This window comes from Balaenoptera acutorostrata, chromosome 10 (assembly GCF_949987535.1).
Source record: "Balaenoptera acutorostrata chromosome 10, mBalAcu1.1, whole genome shotgun sequence".
NCBI lineage: Eukaryota > Metazoa > Chordata > Mammalia > Artiodactyla > Balaenopteridae > Balaenoptera > Balaenoptera acutorostrata.
In genome coordinates this window covers 107,200,778-107,220,564 of record NC_080073.1, presented here as the reverse complement: position 1 = coordinate 107,220,564, position 19,787 = coordinate 107,200,778, and the positions used below count along the sequence as shown (strand labels likewise).

At 41.1% G+C, this 19,787-nt stretch overlaps 1 protein-coding gene across 2 annotated transcripts in view; it reads right to left on the bottom strand.

Moving 5' to 3' along the window:
* EXOC2 (exocyst complex component 2) overlaps positions 1-19,787 on the bottom strand; it is a 156,423-nt gene that overhangs the window by 34,107 nt on the left and 102,529 nt on the right. For both annotated transcript variants that reach the window (XR_009009545.1, XM_057555106.1), the window contains exons 18-23: positions 17,217-17,297; positions 16,892-16,951; positions 16,149-16,210; positions 14,549-14,615; positions 10,628-10,744; positions 597-738 (exon numbers count right to left, since the gene is read on the bottom strand). Coding sequence is in view for 1 of the 2 variants with exons in the window: in XM_057555106.1 (XP_057411089.1) it covers positions 597-738; positions 10,628-10,744; positions 14,549-14,615; positions 16,149-16,210; positions 16,892-16,951; positions 17,217-17,297 (529 nt within the window). In the remaining variant the exon portion in view is untranslated. The remainder of the gene's footprint in view (positions 1-596; positions 739-10,627; positions 10,745-14,548; positions 14,616-16,148; positions 16,211-16,891; positions 16,952-17,216; positions 17,298-19,787) is intronic.

The window sequence follows — 19,787 nt, the reverse complement described above, 5'->3', positions numbered from 1 at the left end:
AAAGTTTATTTCATTCAACAAGCAATAGTTAGTTCTAAAATATGTATTAGGAAGTGATTTAAGTGACTTGCATTTGATGTCAAAACGATAATACTGAAACTGTCAGTCATCCTTCTCCAGTTGAATTTTCTTTGCTAAATTATTATAATAATCTTACTCCCATACGTTTTCCTTGTATCTTTCACCTTTTTGGCATCAGTAATTGGGTCTTCCATAGAAATGACCAAACATCTTAAGTAAATTTTTTGATGAAGGTTGCAAGGTCATTGCATAAAACTGTCACTCACAGTCTATTATTTCTATGCAGTGAAGAAATATCATAGGAAGCAAGTGTGCGTTACTGAGATGATCACACATTATGAGGTGTAATTAATTATTCTCTGGAATTTAAGAATATCTTTAACCATTTTAAGTACTAATAACCCCAAGCTATCAAAAAATGGGTAAGCTAATAAAAATTTATATCAACCCCTCAGTAAATATGAAAAAAAAATGGGAATAAAAAGAAAAGCATCTTAAGCCTGTATTGAGAAAAGGAAATCCGTATTTACCCCTCCGGATGCATCTGGAGACTTCAGTAACCTCAAACCACCCACCTGTTGGGGGCAGGCAGTCCTTCCAGTCGAAGTAGCCTGCGTAAATTCCAGGTTCTAAGGAGCCAACGATGGGGTCTGCCTTCAATTCAATGTAGTTTTCAAAGAGTCTTTGGTCCAACTCTTTCAGTGAGGCCATGCTAACCTATAAACACAAATAAGAGTAATTATGAGCTGTCTGCTTGAGGGTGAAGAAAAAAGTAAAACAATGTAAATAAATACTTCAGTAGATTTTAACAGTTTTTACCAACTTCCTACAAAAAGGCCAGATTTTTATTTTACTTTCAGTAATAAGGACCACTCTAGTGCAGCTGTGTAACAAGATAAGAATTAGTCTTCTGTATAGACCAGGGGCCATCTTCACAAGAAGGTCAGCCCACATGAACTAGTTCCTGCTGGAAGAGCGGGTCAGTGTCAGCCCTGTGTGTCCATGCCTGGTCTCACCAGCACCCAGGGGCCAAGGACTTGCAGAGGGGGTGGGCCGAGCCCTCAACATGGGAGGAGTGAGAATCTGGGGAGTGCAGGGTCGGGGCCGGCACTAGAGGCCATAGAGGTCGTAGACCATACAATACAGCAAGAAAAGATACCAGGAAAAAAGAGCACAACTGTCCTTTCAATGCATATTATAAAGCTATCATAGTATATGTATAATTATAGTAATAATGAACACAATGTAATACTCAGTAAGAGACAGATCATCTCCCTGAAGATAACAGTTAAAACTACAAAGCCTCTGGGAAAAAGAAATTCAGGACATTGGAGCCGGTAAAGATTCTGACAGGATATGAAAGGCACTAAACATTTTTAAAAGTAGATAAACCTCATCAAAATTTAAAATTTCTACTCAAAGAATATATATCTGACAAAGATATACACAGATTTCTAACATCACTAATAGAAAGGTAAACAACCCAATTAACAAATGAACAAGTGAACTGAACAGGCACGTCAAAAGAAGGTACCTGAATATGAACAGCTAAATGCATAAGAAAGATGCTTAACATCACTGTTTATCAGGGAACGTCAACGAAAGCCAGGAGATGGGCTAAAATAAAACAGAATGTGAAGTGGTAGTGAGCAAGTGGGGCACCTGGACACGCACACGCTGCTGGCTGAGTGTAAAGGAGATCCCCACTTGGGAATGCTCAGAGGTTCTATCAACTTATTCCATGACCAGCAATTCCACTTCTAGGTATATATGTAAGATAAGAGAGTACAAATGTCCACAGAAAGACTTTTACAGCAGTGCCCACAGCAACTTTATTCATAAAGACGTAAAACTGGAAACAACCCAAAGCCCATTACCAAGAATGAGTAAGCAAAATATGTTACCTAAACTCTGCAATAAAAGAAATAAATTAGTAATAGACACACAATTTGGCTGAATCTCAGAAATGATTAGGTCTGAGCAACAGCAGCCAGACACAGAAGACTACAAATTGTATGGTTCCACTTTATATGAAGTTCAAGAAAAGGTGAAACTAACCTGTGCAGACAGAAGTCAGACAGTGGTGAGAGGGGTGCCCATGCAGGTGTCCCACTGCATGGGACGTGGCACAAGGAGAACATTTTATATTTTGATCTGGGTGGTGGGTACTGTGCAAAAAGTCACCAATCTATATACACTTAAGATTTGTATGTTTTACTGTACATAAAGTATACCTCAATTTAAGAAAAAACGTTGAAAATAAATGTATGCACAGATAGGTACCAGGCAAATGAAACAATGAGAATCAACGATACTCACCTCATACATTTTTCTGTGAGGATTCGAAATGATAATTTATGAGCCTTGTGTTGCACATTTAAAATACATAATAAATGCTAGCAGCTATGATTATTATTTTTCAAATGCCCTGTTCACACCATCTGAGAAGCACAGATGTCAGCTGAGTTCACCTGACCATATTTGAAATGCAAGGATGGGGTCTGTCTATCACGAACCCACCACCTGAGAGTGATGGATGAAAGTTACGTGAAAAAAAACTCTGTTAGGAAGGAAACCACAGTCCAGTAGGGCAGACAGACGAGAAAACATTCGAAAGACAATGTTCATGGAATGTGGCTGACAAGGATGCAGAGGGAGCAAGAGTGACCAGGGCACTGCTAAGGGGCTGAAAAGCTTCTCAGGGAAGGTGGGGCCGGACGGCTTCCAGGCCAGCCGTCTCTAATGGAAAAGGGGAAAAAAGGGTGCTAGTTCAACAGTTATGTAATTAGAAATAGGTGTTCTCACACAGGTTTGAGCTGTGCAGGTCCACGGATATGTGGATTTTTTTCGGTAGTAAATACTACCGTACTGTACGAACCCGCAGACGGGGAGGGTGGATACGGAGGGCTGACTCTAAGTTATGCGACTGGGTGGAGGGTCAGCACCCTAACCCCAGTGCATACGTAGTTCAAGGTCAACTGTAGTTCAACAGCCAGTAATAACGTGGAGAAATACAGAGCGTGTTAGGAGGCAGCATTTTAGAGGCTTGTGATGATCTACCAGCTCTCTCTTTGGCAGCAACGTGCAGGTCAAGGTGCTCTGATGTCACAGGTGGTCACGGGGGGGCACGTCCAGGAACAAAACGCGGATGGCGGATGCCCTGCTTCCCCGGTGTCTACACAGGGGTCTGTAGCTCACTCAAAATAGTTAACAAAACGTAAAATCATTTCATTGTTGTGATTTAATGTTTCCAACTTAAATTTTCTGGTTTACTATTTTAAAAACTTTTTGGAAGGAATACTTCTAAAAAAAAAAAAGTTTCTGAGAAAGAAAAAAATAGCAGGAAAAAAGCCCTGTTATTTTCATTTCAAAGATGACAGAAAGAGTACATTTAACTGAGCCAGCTCTATAGAAATAAACTCGTCAAACTATAAGCAGAATCTCTATGCAAGTGAATCTGGATTACTAGTTTCAGTCAAATTAATATATTTTTAATTCTTTACAAACAGATGGCTGGACAGTGAATTGACATTCCTTCATGTTACTTAACCATAACTTGTCAAATGCGGACAAAATAAATGCCAAGTAAATAGTTAATTTTAAAAAATAAACTTTTAATCCCTAGTAGAGGTGGCACTATTAAAACAAAAAAGCAAGCTGTGATATGACAGGACATGCTGTCACTCTGACACAGAAGGACCACCTAGGACTTGCTTTCGGGAGCCATTTCTCCTCATCTTCCTTCTGCCGTGGTTCTAACCTGTGACTGATTATGATCTATATATTCCCCAACTGTTCGTTTTCTGTGAATTTTTTTATAATCAAGTTAACCAGCTCACATCCCATTAATCAGGCTTCACCTGACTGCAAAAATCCCTCTCCGTTTACTTGACTATAGCTTGCAGCTGACGTGGCCACCTACACAGAACCATCTGAGGGCCACTGGAAAGCACTTTACCACCACCATCTCCTACACTGGTATAATGTTTCAAATTGTACTATTCCAGAGTAAGTTAATTGTTTTTCCTGACTTAGTAACAAAAACCAAAAAGAGTTTCTGGAAATGAAAAACAACTTTAAACCTAACAGAAGCAGCAGTGGATGAGAAGAGAGAGCTGAAGAAGTATTCCTAATCATTACAGAGGATTTAAAGATGAGGGAAAAAACATGAAAGAAGGTAAGAGACATGGAGAATATAAGGTCTGATATGATCCAACAGGAATTCTTGAAGGGAGAAAAGAGTGAACAGGGGAGAATTTTTGACAAGGTAATGGCTGAGAATTTTCCAGGACTGCTTAAAAGTATCAATCAGAGTCAAGGGAAAAAGGCAAAAAAAAAAAAAAAAAAAAAAAAAAAAAAAAGTCATACCAAGAGACACATCATAGTTGAACTACAGAACTCTAGAGGTGAAGAAAATATCTAAAAAGTAGCCAAAGAGAGACTGTACTACATCTTTCTCAGCAATGGACAGATTAAAGACCACACAAACAAACAAAAGGAACAAATATGAACAATTCACACACTTGGTCTAACAGACACAAACAGAACGTGGTATTCAAAACTGAAGGACAATCTTTTCAAGCAAGGTAGAATATTTCAGAAAACTCACCATGTATCATCTGCAAAGCAAGTTTCAACAAAGTTAAAAACATGATATTCTGATATCAGAACACTTAAGTCAGAAATCTCTAACAAAGAAAAAACTAACTCCCAATATGGAAACTAACTGCTCCCTCAATTTGGAAATTTAAAATCGCACCTCTACATACTGGTGTGTCAAAGGAAAACACACAATTAAAGTTAGAAAATACAAAGTGAGCAATGAGAACACCATGTGCTAGCACGTGACACACCACCAGAGAGAGGGCAATACATAGCCTTAAATGTTCATATGAAAAAGGAGAAAGGTTTGGAATCAGTGAGCTGTGTAAACAAAACAATTAAGCTCAGCACCCAAGTTACTGCCTCAGAAAACAAGGATGTGAAGAGAGATCAGTGAAGACAGAGGTTGGTTCTTGAAAAGATTCTGGCAAAGCTAATCGAAAGAAAGACTAAAATATTAAGCATGCAACATTAAGTATAAAAGGGGGTCAAAACCGTAGATGCAGTTGAGATTGCAAGAATATGGAACTATTATAAAACAGTTTTATGCCAATACATTTGAAAATTTAGGCAAAATGGACAAAGTCCAAGAAAAATACAGATGACCCAAATTAACAAGAGGAAACGGAAAGCCTGAGTGGTTCTTTAACCATTAAAGAAAATGAACCAGTCATTAAAAACTGTCTCACAAAGAAAATACAGCCCCAGAAAGTTTTACCAGAATTCTTCTAAATATTCAGATAACAAATACTATAATTCCAGCTCTATATGAACTCTCAGAAGAAGAAAAAAGGAGACACTCTAATTTATTTTACAAATTAGCATTACCTACATGCAGCAACATGGATAAACCTCAAAAACAGTACTGAGTAGAAAGAGGAGTCATAGAAAAATGCATGCCTATGATCCCACTGATGCTATTTAAAACTCAGAAACAGGTAATAGTAAACAACGTGTTAATTAGGAACCACGAAATGCAGAAGTGACTCTCTACAAGGGGAGGGAGGTGATGCAAATGTGCACCGAGGGTCCTGATCACGATAATGCATTTCTTCAGCTGCAATTTCTTCTAATTCACATCTATCTACACAAGAGCTATTCCTCTGTAGGGATAAAACATTTCATACAGAAATATGTGAAAATACTTTAGTCGAGAAAAGAAGCAAACCAACATTCAACTAGTCACAATGCGAGGTGTCAAATGCGATTCCAGCCTCTGAAGGAAGCATTGCAAGAAGAGCAGAGGCCCTCACCCGTGTGTGCTTTGGGAGAACAGGGCAGGGCAGGGCCACGCCACAGGAGGCTCTCTGTGGGACGAGACACCTGTATCTGAGACGGGAGTTGAAGGATGATGCAGAGCGAAGGGACTTAGGGCACAGAGCGCCAGGGAGGGAGGCTCCTGCGAAAGCACAGTGGTCGGCGGATGAAGGGCCGGGCCTGAGCAGGAAGAGCAACCAGAGGGGTGGAGACGGATTCAGAGGGCGGCTCATCACCCGTCACGAGAGACGGAGGCCAGAACACCTCCAGGGCCCAGCTGGCCGACTGAGACAGGGCGCACAGAAAGGGGCTGGCATGAAGGAGGAGGGCCATTTTGGTTTGGACACAATGACCTGATATCCCAGGGGAACTTCCAGCGAAGACGTCTCGTAGGAAACAGATCCAAAGCCTAGGAACGGCCTGCAGGTTAAAGATCACGGGCACCACTGACAAAGGGACGGAAGGAGTAGATGAGATGAGACTGAGGAGGGCCCGGAGCGCCAGCGTGAGGACAGAACTGGGAAGAGGGGTGGGGTGAAAGACAACTCCAGTGGTTGAATTTTATCTGCCAGGGTTCAAGGTTTTGACTTCGGACCCCACATCCTGCCCAAGTGGTGAACCAATGGTTTTACTCACTTACACCCTGCACGTCCCCAACTTTCCAAACAGACTTTGAGCTTCTCTCTCATCTCTGAAACAACATCTTCTATGTGAAAAAACAGCAGCACTACGTATAACGGCCAAGACTTGAGAGCACCCAAGTGCCCGCTGACAGATGAACGGAGAAAGATGTGGTCTCTGTATACAATGGAATACTACTCAGCCATAAAAAGAATGAAATTCTACCATTTGCAGCAACACAGATGGACCTGGAGGGCATTATGCTTAGTGAAATAAGTCAGACAAATACCGGATGATATCACCTATATGGGGAATCTAAAAAAAGACAACAAACTAGTGACTGAAACAAAAAAGAAACAGACTCACAGATATAGAGAACAAACTAGTGGTTACCAGTGGGGGCGGGGGGAGAGGTTCAAACTACTGGGTGTAAGATAGGCTCAAGTATACACTGTATAACACGGGGAATAGAGCCAGTATTTTGTCATAAGTGTAAATGGAGTTTAACTTTTAAAAGCTGTATTAAAAAACAAAGTTTTAACTAGAATAAATAAATAAAAAGAGCAGCAAAAAAAAGAATTATATACAATTAAGCTAAAAATAATCGAATATGTAAAATATGGTACCCATGGTTCAAGTGACTCAAAAACCTTTAAAATTGATTGCTGTAAAGGACCTTCGCTGGACATATTTTAAAAAAAATAACAAAAAACCTGTCCTTTCTCCACCTCCATGTTGGAATACCTGAAAGACATTTAGGGGCTTCAAATAAAACCTCAATCAAGCATTTAATGCCAGACTTTAATGGCCATTATGACTACATTCCTGAGTCTGTCAAAAATCTGTAATTATCCAAACTCTAAAATCAGATAATTCCTTTTAAAAGACTGGCACAGGTTAAAATATATGTAAAAAAAAATTCCTTGGAATTATGTAATCACAGCTACTGCAATAAAATTATAAGCTAAGGTTTATTAACCATATAGCTCTGGTTTTCCTTTCTCAAAGGTCTCAAAGAATTAAGGATTTGTGGTTAACTTGGTGTGCACACTTAGAACGCAAAACTCTGTAAACAGTCAATGAGCATATGAAAAAGTGTTAACCTACCAAGCAGGGAAAGGCATGCAGATGAAAATACCATGAAAGAGTATGTTTACCTATCAAATTAGAAACTATAATCAGTGATGATGGCCAAATGTGGTGAGACTGGCTTCTGGAAAGCAATCTGGCAAACTCCACCAGGAGTCTTTGGAGTTGTAATTCCACTTCTAAGAATCCACTGTGAGGAAGTAAGAAATGTGACCAAAGACTATCTTCCCCTCTCAGTAACAACAACGAAAATAACCAGCAGGAAAAAAGTTAAAATCATAAAAATTAAAAAATGGTACATCTGCATTAACAAATATTATAAAGCCATAAAGCTCATCTTTACAAAAATAGTTAATAAAAATGGAAAAGCGCTCACAACAGAAGAGCCAATAGAAAAAGATACATTCAAGGTAAACAGAATTCGGGAAAATGTTTCATTTTTTTTTATATCATATATACACACAGGTATATGGCATATAAAAGACACTAATTACGATATATACTAAAATAAGACAGTGTTCATCTTTGGTGCATTATAGATGATGTAAAAAATTTTTTTAGATTTTCAGTATTTCTCTTTTTAAAAAATGATAATTAGGTCTTACTTTTATAATAAGGAAAAAAAATGCACGACTGGAAAAACAGTTCCAAGACTTGAGGAGAACTCAAAGGTGCTGGCACTGCACGTGGAAGCGCACACAGCACTCAGAGTCGGCACTTGCTGTACGGGCTCCATACAGCACACCCACTGAAGGCCGACGATGGGGCCTAGTTTAAAGAATGTAACTTGTAGGGAAAGAGGAGTTTGATACTCTGATCTGATAAATTTAATGTTTATTATTTAATGTTGTTTCATCAAGTCCGAAATGATATACATCAATCAACCGGCTTCATGTCCTATTCCTTTGGTGTGCTTTCATGCAAACAATTTTGTTCTTTATCTTAATATATGTATGCTGCTGGGCCAGAAAGCATTCTGGATTTAGCACGAGAAAACTTAATTTTGAGTCCTGCTTTGCTCTGCTGCTTATAGGTCAAGGCATTAACCTCTCCGAGCATTTTTCTGCATGAAAAAAATGGAGTTAATAATACTTTCCTTGATTACTTCACAGAGCTATTTTCATCAAATAAAACTGTGTATATAAAATCATTCTAGCTTTAAAGGATGAGTGATGATTAAATTTTAATAAACGCCTAACAAGCGTGATTATGCATGTACTGTTCCTATGTAAAAATTAATTCTACTCTTGAAGATGGAGACCGAGACAAAGGGAACTGAAAGGGCTGGCCATTTCTGTGCTGCTCCTGGTGCAGTAAGAAAGCAGAAGGAACTATGCCTGGAGGACCCTTGGCAAAGTCCCCACCTGCAGCCAGAAGGAGACCTGAGAGAGGTGGGGTCCGTCTGGTAGAAGCATACCAGGCAGAAGCCCTCGGTGAGCACTTCCCTCTGAGAGCAGAGCAGAGCAGAGCCAGAGAACGGATAACCAATGTTCATAGGACACACGTGCCCTGGGATTGTTCTAGGATCTGGGCCTCCCGAGCTATCTGTCATTTGAGAAAGAAACCGTGAAAAACAGTGGCAGTTGGCAACTTTTATACCTTAATTCAAGAAATATATTTTACTTGATTGTCATCATGAAATTAATGAATTCACTCATAAAAAACAGAATCAGCACAAACACTATAAATCTAGTTTACTGTCTATTCCTTTAATACTCAACTGAATGATTTCAAAATATTCAATTCCAAATTCTGAGTGCCAAGAATAGCCCACCCCCAGATCCTTCATGTCACCTTGTCTCAGAACAATCTGGACAAAGACTGGGAAGGACATCAAAGCCTATCTGCATGTCAATTTCATTCTTCTTAATGATACAAACTGAACCTAACAGATAATTCCCACTCATAACTTTGTAAAAACCTAAAAATTTCCCTGCTTGTTATATGCAGTTCCTAATCACTTCATATATTTTTAAAATGATAAAAGATTTCTTCAGTAATAATGTTAGTGTCATTATTGTTACTGCATAAAAACGAAATGCCCACTTTCTACAAATACTAACTTTCTACTGCAAGAGAGCACCTTGCAGTTCTCAACACAAAAAATTCTGGAAATAAACGCGACATTTGGCCCTAAAGTCTTAAGTCACAACATTTCTCATCAGGATGATTAATCTTTACGAAAAGGCAAGAAAACAAGACACAGCCACCCACTCTGACATTTTCAATCTTTGAAAAAAAAATCCCAATCTAGCTCATGAACTGGAACCATCATTTGTAAAAAGTATGCAATCCATCAAGAGCACGTTTTGATTATAAGATTAACAAGATCACTATCTTTCTTATTCTTTGCACTGAGGAAACTGTACTGACATTAGAAAAGTGGTTCTAGCTTAGTTTTACTTAGAAATCTGATAAACTTTTGTCCAGGAACCAAGCAACCTTTAATAATAACATGATTACTTCATTTTTTCCTTTTCTGCTTACTTGAAAAATATAATCAACAAAGTGTAACATTAAAAATACCTACTCCATTGATTTATACAGGACTCATTTTTGTCCACCTTTCTACAGGCAGGACTGGAGAGTGGAGGGTATGTCTCTTTCAGGTAAGACAAAGCAACCTACAGCTGTGCACGAGTGTGTGTGCGTGTGCTCTGGCAGGCAAGCAGAAGCACTGCTGCGGCCCCCTGGAGCGGGAGGGAGGGAGGGAGGAAGAAGAGGTGGCTCTGCAGGCTCAGGGTTTGCTGGCGGCTAGAAGTAGAAGCTTTAACCTAAAAGGAGCCCAATCAGAGATGACTCCTAAAGATCTGGGTTTGAAGCCTTTCTTTCCTTTTCTTCCCTCAGTTTTGAAAAGCTCTAACCTTGAGAGGGCTTTGCTCTAGAGAAAGAGGAGAGCATTACGTCAGTGACTCAGGTGAGCTGTGAGAAGGAGGGACCCGGGCGTGGGGAGGAGCGGGGGCGGGGGGCGCTGAGGAAACAGCTGGGAACGGAGCGGATGACACCACCACTTGTCCGTTTAACGCGATCCATTTACCTGTGTTATTTTCTCTACTCCCTGGAAGTTGTGCTTTTCAAAATGTTCTGCGATATTTCGGAAGGTGTGACGTTCTAGGTAGCAGCAATTACTCAGGACTATCAAAAGTCTCTGTTCCTAAAACCAAAACAAATTTTTAGAAAATTATTTATAGTAACAAACTGAAAGTCTAACAGATAACATTTATCACTTGTTAAATTTAATTATAATCTCTTGGTGTTTAATATCAATATTCAATGCTTTGTTTTCCTTGGTTCCTTCTTTCCAGTAACAGGGAGAAACACAATACAATTCTATAATTCTACTCATTGCTCACTATGACATAACACACTAAAGAGCCAAATAATGTTTGACTCAAATTCCTTTTGAAATTTAACAGCTGTATGGAAAAACAGATTGATGCAACACAGTAAACTAGTAAAATGCAATCAGCTGCTGTTCTTAGGAAAGGGATTCTACTTTATTGGTTATTCCACTTCATACGTTTTGCACCCAAAAAAAGCTATAAAAATGGATATTTAAAAGTAACTACCAAAAACTGTAGAAACTCTCAGAAAATAATTTCTAAGTTTCTTATAACTTGGAAGAGAATTGTAATGCCATCCACAGATGGGTGCCTTCAAGAACCAGGCCTTCCCAGAATTTCTTACGCAGAAGAGTCTCCCTCTTACGGGGACGCTCCCCCGCTCAGCCGTGCAGGGCGCCGGTCTACACTCCCCAGGCTTCCCGCTATTTAAGGTGACTTCCTATCAAAATTACCAGACCCCCCAGGCTGATGAATCAATCATCCTCTCAGAGTTCAGAAGAACTGGCTTTGTAAATACAGTTCTAGGAATGGCACTGTCCCCGTGCTTGGGGCTGTCTGAGCACTGTCCCTGCTCCCTCAGGTGTGAGGGCTTCTCTGGAACAACTGCGACTAATTTAGGGCCTTGGTTTAGATCCCTGACTAAAAACTAAGGCAGAACTCCTTTCTAGGAGAAGCTCTCACCCACACTTTGATCGCTGCTGTGTACTAATCAGGGTAACTTAGGTTAGTGTCAGGAAGGCAGATGGGAATAACCAGGCCCTGGCAGGGGCACAGACCACAGGGCTAGGCTCACTGAGCCTGGATCACCCAAGAATTCCATTCAGCTCCCTCAAAATGTGTACAACTTTCCATGTCTTTATTTAAACTTTTACTGTTTAGTTCTGGCAGAGCATGGCCTATTTGCTGCCTTTTGTGATCATCAACAAATATAATTAAAAGGCCCGGGAATTATTACAGTGCTTTCGAAGCAATGAAAGGTTGTCAGTGGCCTGAATGACTCTACGGACAGGAAGTGGCGGCTACAACAAGCCTGAAACATGTGCGCTGTGCGTCTACTCCTCGCCCACGTTCCGTGTTCAAACCGCGTGAGGTGGGCACCAGGAGGTGACACGTGAGGCTGGGGGAGGCCAGACCCCTGCCCACACCTAACTGTCACTGTTATGTGGCCCTTGTAAAGCGTGTGACATAAAGTCACCGTGCCGCTTCATCAGCCACTCTGAGCAGTGGCATCCCAAATATCTCAACTGGTCTCTCAGCCCCACGATCAATCCTTAATTACCCTCCAGGCACCGCCTCCCAGCAGCCCACCCCAGCCTGCCACACCTTCTCTGCCCTCTTCATTAATTAACTCTGGTTGATTTTTACCCTTGTAATCTGAATGGTTCTTCCCCAAGAATGGAAAAACTATTTGAGTGATTTGAAGTCTTACTCTTACTTAGTAAGTGTATTTTTTCCTCAAATATAACCAATCACAGGAAACAAAAGTGGGAAGAAAACCTGACAAATAATCAAATTCTTAAAATTGAATGACTCATCAAAAGCTGACAAACACCTCAGATGAACACCTATGTTTGAAAATAACAAGTCAACCTATCCACGGCAGCGCCTGCAGCCTGAGGACCCCCTCGGCCTCATGGACTGTTCTGGCTACTCGACAGCATCTCTGTGATGCGGCCATCAGGCCACCCTCCGTGGCAAGCCCGAGGTTCTTCTGTCAGTAGGCAGCAGACCAGCAAGCGGACCAGAAACCTAGCCCTCTTTCTTCCCATCTCTCTGCTGAGCCCACATGCCACGTGCCTCTGCAGGTGCCTCTCTGCTGGATAACAGAACAAGACCCTAAGAAGATCTCAATTACCTGGACCAAATCTAACACGGTATCATCCAATGGGGAAAAACACAGGAACTGAATTTGGTACCAAATTTGGAACAATTTCAGGAGAGTGAAATGGGACAGAGAAGGTCCAGTGACCAGCAGAAGCAAGTGCGAAGCATGCAGGGCTCTGGGTGACAGAGGAGAGGAGGCGAAGGCGTGGCTCTGGGGGAGTCGGGGGCTCAGAGGAGAACCACTGCTCAGCAAGCCGTGTTAGCTCAAGAAGGGAACATGTGAGCCCACGGCAGCTGCTCCAAACACTGGGAAGATAGTCATGTAGAAATCAGGCTTGTCCCAAAAGCCCCAGAAGAAGCGTGGTTGGCCAGACAGGCAGCAAGGCCTTTCTCCACTGAGAAGATCCTTCCTCGCATGTCCTTCTCTCCCATTCACAGCGGAAGAACGGTCTGAACTCACCACATGGCCCTCCTCAGCTGCCACTCATCCCTGACCCAGTGCAGGCAGCTGCCCCTTGGCCAACCACATGCTCTCCCACGAGGCCTGGCTTCTGTCTGACCTGGCCTGATGTTCTGTCAGTCTGCGATACCGTTCAATATTCCTTTGCTTAAACGCGCTCTCCCACCTGTCCCTGGATTTCCTTCTCTGATTCTTCCTTCTCAGGGAACTTCCAGGCTCTCTGCCTCAGGCCTTCCCTTAAATACTGGCACCCCCAATATTATTTTTATATACTTGGTCCTCCTCTCCTCCTACTGTTTTCCCTAGTATTCTCATCCACTCCCAGGCCTTACACTGCTGACTCACAAATCTGTACCTAGATCTCTCTCCTGGGGTCCAATCACCCACTAGACATCCCACCTGAACGTCTCTCATTCAACACATCTGGTCCCAAACTGAATTTTTAATCTTTCTTTAGAAACTATTTTCTTCCTGAATTCTCTTCATGAACAGTACTGTTATCTACCTAGTCACCCAAGTAATTAAACCTACAATAGCTTTTTACAAAAAATTACTTTGATTAAACTCTATTTTTCCTAATATAACAAATCCTTATTTAGGAATTCATACTTATAATAACTGTAGAAATTATATATGGCAGGAAATTTAGTTCACATGTTTTCTTTCTTGAGAGGTACATACACATACACACACATCATTCAAGCTAATGACAAACCAGAGAGGGTTGCTTTTTGTTTTTGTTTTTGTTTTTCTAGGATAGCTGGAGTTTGAATTTCAACAGCTAAATTTACATACAGGATAAAGTGTATGTGTGAACCATCGCTAAACACATGCATATGTTTAAAATATATGTGTGTTTATAGAAAAGGTGATTTGGTTTTGGTTTTGCCATGGAATTTTGTGTTCAAATAAAATGCTATTAGGGAACTTAACAACAACAACAAAAAAAAAATAGAGAAAAGCAGAGCTTCTCTGTTTAAAGAGGGAAAATGCGGAGAAACGGTGCCTGTCCTTTGCCTCCTCTCCAGCTTTCAAGCACCAGGGTACCACACTCAGGATCTCCACACGATGCAGAGAGGAGATGGAGCTACTTAAGCTGCAACTTCAGCTAAAAGATTTTTCAGTGTGGAATATTTACAAAATTATATTTTTACTAAAACTTTCACAAAATAAAACACAGCTCCAAAGTAAGAGTAGCATGCTATAGGAGTAATGTGGTAACAAAGTATTAATAATTTAGACTGTTATGAAACAGTCATAATGACATGTTTTATAAAAAATGACATTTTACTTTCTATTTATCATCTTAATTATTTATGATCTTACTTACAGAAGTCAAACTAAAGTCTTCATGGATACTTCCAAACAAATCAGGAGAAGAAACGTCAACGGAGAGACTGAATAGAGAAGCAAGTAAGAGAACAAGTTAAAGCACTAAAATTAAAAATGGTAACATAATGTTATATGTCAATTATGCCTCAATAAAAAATGCAATGAAACCTATGTAAATTTGACTTTAAAACCTCTTGGTCAAAAATCATATAACTTTCTGTAATATTTAACACCTAACAGCTCAAAGTAGACACTGTGGACCATCTATTAACATGGGCCACGTAAAATGTGCTTTTGGGGTCTTCCCAATAATTTAATTTCTAGGTATAGACTCTCATAACTGAAATGTTTTTGCCCATCAGAATCTAGAGGGGACTTTTTCAAGCTCACGTTCATAGTAAATGACTTGAGGTGAGCTGAGTTAGGAAATTAGTTAATTTCCTAACAAGTGACCAGACACAGAAAGCTACAGGGGAGGAAACACCAAAGACCCACTGATTAATTTACAGATACAGCAGAATCGCAAGTAACACCTTAGCAGGATTCCTTTTCTTTAAATCTAACCAACTGATTTTAGAATTCATATGGAAGACTAAATAGATAAACATATAAAATAAGTTTAAAATAAAGAAGCAATAAAAGGATACCAATCTGAAAAACATTAAAAAAAAAAAAACCAAACTACTGATAATTAAAACAACAAACACTGATAGGAAACATTTGTGAATGAATAGAACAGAAGATAAAGTTCAGAAATACCTTCACTACATATTAGAATTCAATGATGTAAGGAAGAGAAATTGTAACAAAACAAGAAGACAAGACTTATTTAATCTAAAACATCAGGAAACTGATTAACAATACAAATTCCTGGTAAATTAATGTGCTAATAAACATATAAAGAGCAAAGAAAAACTAGAACAACTAAATATTTATTAGGTCTCAGAGAGATAAGTGTCTTATATACTGAGAGGCAAAAACCATGGAAACATGGAAACAGACAAACATGGAAAAAATTCCAGTTGTCAGTTATAGATTTAAGAGGCATTTATTTCAGTATCATCTGTGTCAGAGAGCATAAACCTTAGGTACACAGAAATTACAGGTGCCAAACAGTCAGAAAAATTAGGTTTAAAAAAAATCCCAGAGAGCAGCATTATAAAAGAATTATCACATGGATTTGGAAATATCAGGAATCGAGATGTGTCCTCTGGAGCTCAACTAACCAAGAATGGCCCAGACAGTGTCCCTTTAACAGGAGTGCCGGGGCAACCCCCTGCACCAGAACCACAACAGCTATCAACGAGGAGTCACGCATTTTAACTCCCTATTTTATTATTTATAAACCCTGTTCCTCTGGATAATCAGTAAGCTAATCGTGTGCTCAGTTTGCTCAATGTGCCTCTAGTAAAGGTGAGAAGTTCAGAAGATGAAGAAATTGTGGAAAGAATACAGGCCAAATATATAAAAATGTAATTCATATGACTACTTGCTCTCTCTTATTGGAAGTCCCAGGGTATAAGACCAAACACAGAACAAGAGTCTGTATTTTCAATCCCGGTAAACGCATCGGTGAGGCTACTCTCAGCTCTACTTACTGTGCAGTATCTACATCGGCATCAGGCTTGGTGCTCAACTGTTCCAGACAGTATATAAAAACCTAAGTCAAAAATAAGACGTTTCAGTGGTATGAACGCTTAGATACTAATCTATTTGGACATTAAAGATAATTTTACATAAATAACCAGAAATACAGCGTATCTCCATTAAGTGGTATGTATGCATATATACCTTCTGTAAGTGATAGACTGTATGTCCCACATATAGAGTATATATTCACATACACATAAAAGTATGTAAGCACTGGGAACACACATCCCAATGTATAACGCTAAGTGATAAAAAAAATTTAAAGCACCTATATTCTGATCCCATTGTTAAGTTCTTGAATGTATTTTATTTCCTTCCTCTCACTCATTCACTCATGCGTTCAACTGGGTTTATGTGCCCACAAGGCACTGGTCCCAAAGAACTTGGTGCTCTAGGTACAATGTAAACAACTGTCATGTCATTTAATCTGTGCTCTAACAGATATATACACACAAAGTACTGTGAGAACACAAAAAAGGGGAGCATAATAAAAATGAGTTATTGGGGTAGTGCTAAGCAAGTTGGAACTAATCTTACCTTGAACTTATTTACCATAAACTATTATGTTCTCAGACAAGAAGAGAATAAGAATACATATTTAATATCTGCTATACACTGATTATGAGTAGTAGGGAAGACTAATAATTTGCATTATTTCAGGCTTCAGGGCATCAGTGCTTTTACAAAGTACCTGCATGATACTGACGCTTAGTTGGCAAACCTCTTCCTGGGTTTTCGGTTGTTGAAAGACCTGTAAGGAAGAATGAGAATTGTTGTACTTGGCTAAGAAAACTTTTTGTTTATAAAGTTTGATAGAAGAAGTTAACACGTGGGAAAGTGCGTCCAGTGTGGGCCACCTGACTCTGAAAGGGGACAGGAATGGAGAGCTGGCCTCGGGCCGAGTGACTGTGGCCTGAGTGACAGGGCAGCAGCTCTGGCATCGCAATGACCCAAACCTGAAGGGGAGCCCCCGGCTGCCCGGCCCCCGCCGCGGACAGCTGCTCTCAGACACTCACGCTGGCTTCTCCGGGCTTGCACTCCAGGACGTCTCGCAGCGACTGCAGTGAGTGCACCACGCAGCGCTCAAACTGGCACGGCTGCAGAAGACAAAAGCAACAGGACCTGGGCGGGCAGGCAGACTCCGAGCAGAAGCAAACTCGGCCCCGACGCCCAGATTTCCAGATGTGCGGAAAGGGATGGAGACACACACAGCCTCCCCGCCACCCGGACCTAGACCTGGCGTGTTCTGCACTTGATATTTAAAGACCACGAATCTTGACAGTTGGAAGCACATCTAATTCAACTAGAGTAGAAGTTGGGTAGAATGAGAATTTTTCTTCAAAATTCTACTCTCCTGAGAGGCAGATGCCGGGATGAAGCACAGACGTAACATACTCTGGGACGAGCTCCATCTCCCGGGCCTTCCTCATCTCCCAGGGGACGTTAGTACGATGACCCAGAGGAAGGCCGACACCTTTCATTCCAAACCATCTCTACAGTCACCTTCTATGTCCATCAAGTCAGAAATGAAACCTGAATATATGTCCAACAAATGGGCTTCAGGATGAGTCTGAATGAGCCCTAACTACACCTCCTCGTGCCAGGCCCACTCCAGGGGACGGTGACACGTGTTCTCGTTACGTGTACATTCTGGGATGGAGTCGACAAAACCGTCACTTTTACAAAAAAAAAGTACAGAAATAACATAAGTGGACTGCAGAGTAGGGTCAGTGGCATGAAGAGAACGAGCGGGCACTCAGAGGAAAGCTGACGGAGGGGCTCTGCCCTACGCGGAGACGCCCCTGAGCCAGTGACAACATCCAAGCTGAGACCAAGGGCGAGAGGGGCCGCCCGCGGACAGAGACAGGAGCGGCCTGGAGGCGCCGAGTCACCACCACGGGCCAGAGCCTGGTCGAGCCTGCGCGGGGCAGGGCAAGGCTCAGTTCAGCTGAACCAGCTCTGGGCAAAATCTGCTTCAATTACTAAAAGAACTCAGGGAAAAATCGAACAGAAAAAAAGACACACCTGTATACAAACCAAAGAAAGACAAGTTTACTCTGTCACAAAAAGGAATCCAGGCTTAAGAAAAACTAATAGCACCTCAACTTAATGTCATTTTAATACTGCACTTTGGAGCCACCAGAGGGCACCATAAAGAACATGCAAAAGTCTAAGTGCAGAGAAAGAAGGTTGGGGGCGGGGGCAGGGGTGGATGTGAGAGAAAATACCGCCTACAGAAAGTAAAGTGTCAAAGTCCTGGTAGACACCGGCCTTACGAACCCACCTACCTGCCCCAGAAGGTAGGAAAATCTAAGATGTTACAATAATAACACTGGGAATTCAACCCCAAATCCAATGGCAGGCAGTTCAATGTTCCTGTTCCTGTGCCGTTTCCTAACTGTCTTGCCTTAGAATGTGAACAGAGAGCCCGGAGAGCACTGCCAGTGGGAATGGGAGCACATGAGTCTACACAGCTGCGATTTCTTTTTTCTGAAAAGAAAGAAAAGGCACTATCTCTGCATTTTGTCAGTGAATCACCCAAGCTGGCTGATTGTAAGTTATCACATATCATTCCAGTTATTCTGAAAGGAGAAAATTCTCAGAATTATCCAAACTGAAAAAAGGCAGAAAACATTTTCAACATGAGTGGAAAACAGGATGCTCTCCAACGAGCTGTTTCAGACACTCAGCTGAAAGCACAGTCATGGGGGCAAAGCTCATGTGCATTTCTTTAACTTGATAAGGACTCACAGGGAAAGAAAAACATCCTTATTTCAAACAAATGGGATCAGTACTATGGAAATGCTAAGAAAATGTAAAGTAGTGTATGTAATAGCCTTTGAGACAACTGACTCTCTGTTCAAAACCTGAGAATTTCAGATGTTAGGTAAACACTCAAAGCTGGACCCTGGACATTGCTCTAAGCCTGGATGTACCTTCCCTCTCACGGGAAGTCTGTGCCCACAGCTGACAGCAGGCTCAGCTCCCAGAGGCCTATGGGATTATTAGCACATTTCTTCAACAACGTCCAGTGAGACACAGTGGCTGGCACCAAATCACCCGTAAGTGGCTTTAGATCTCTGGCTTGTGTGTCACCAAACATGAGACTAGCTATTCTATGGTTACAGTTTCTTACCATGTTATAAACTTTAAATTTATTAGAAACAAGTCTCTCCAGTAACCACTCTGAAGGACTTTCATGGGGGCTTATCTTCTACAAACAACCAACCAACCTTAGAGGTGGCTGTTGCCTCACGCGCACACACTGGGGACCTGGACGTGCAGCCACCACACGCGCACACTAGACTCTGTGCACAAAAAACACTAACCTGAAGCCAATACCTATTTTATGACTAAGTTGTTCATATTTTGTTGTTGTTGTTTTTTTAATGAACATAAATCCTTGAAAACAGATGCTCTGTTTTCTCAAACTGAACACACATCTTTTTCTTTGCACAAGATGATCTGAAGCTGGTACTAAGAACCCAGGGTCAGGACTGCGCTGTCTGCTCTGCCTGGCTTGTTTCATTTGGGGCAGTAATTCAGCGGTGCTGGTCCAGCGATGTCTCTGGCCTGCCATCCAGGCC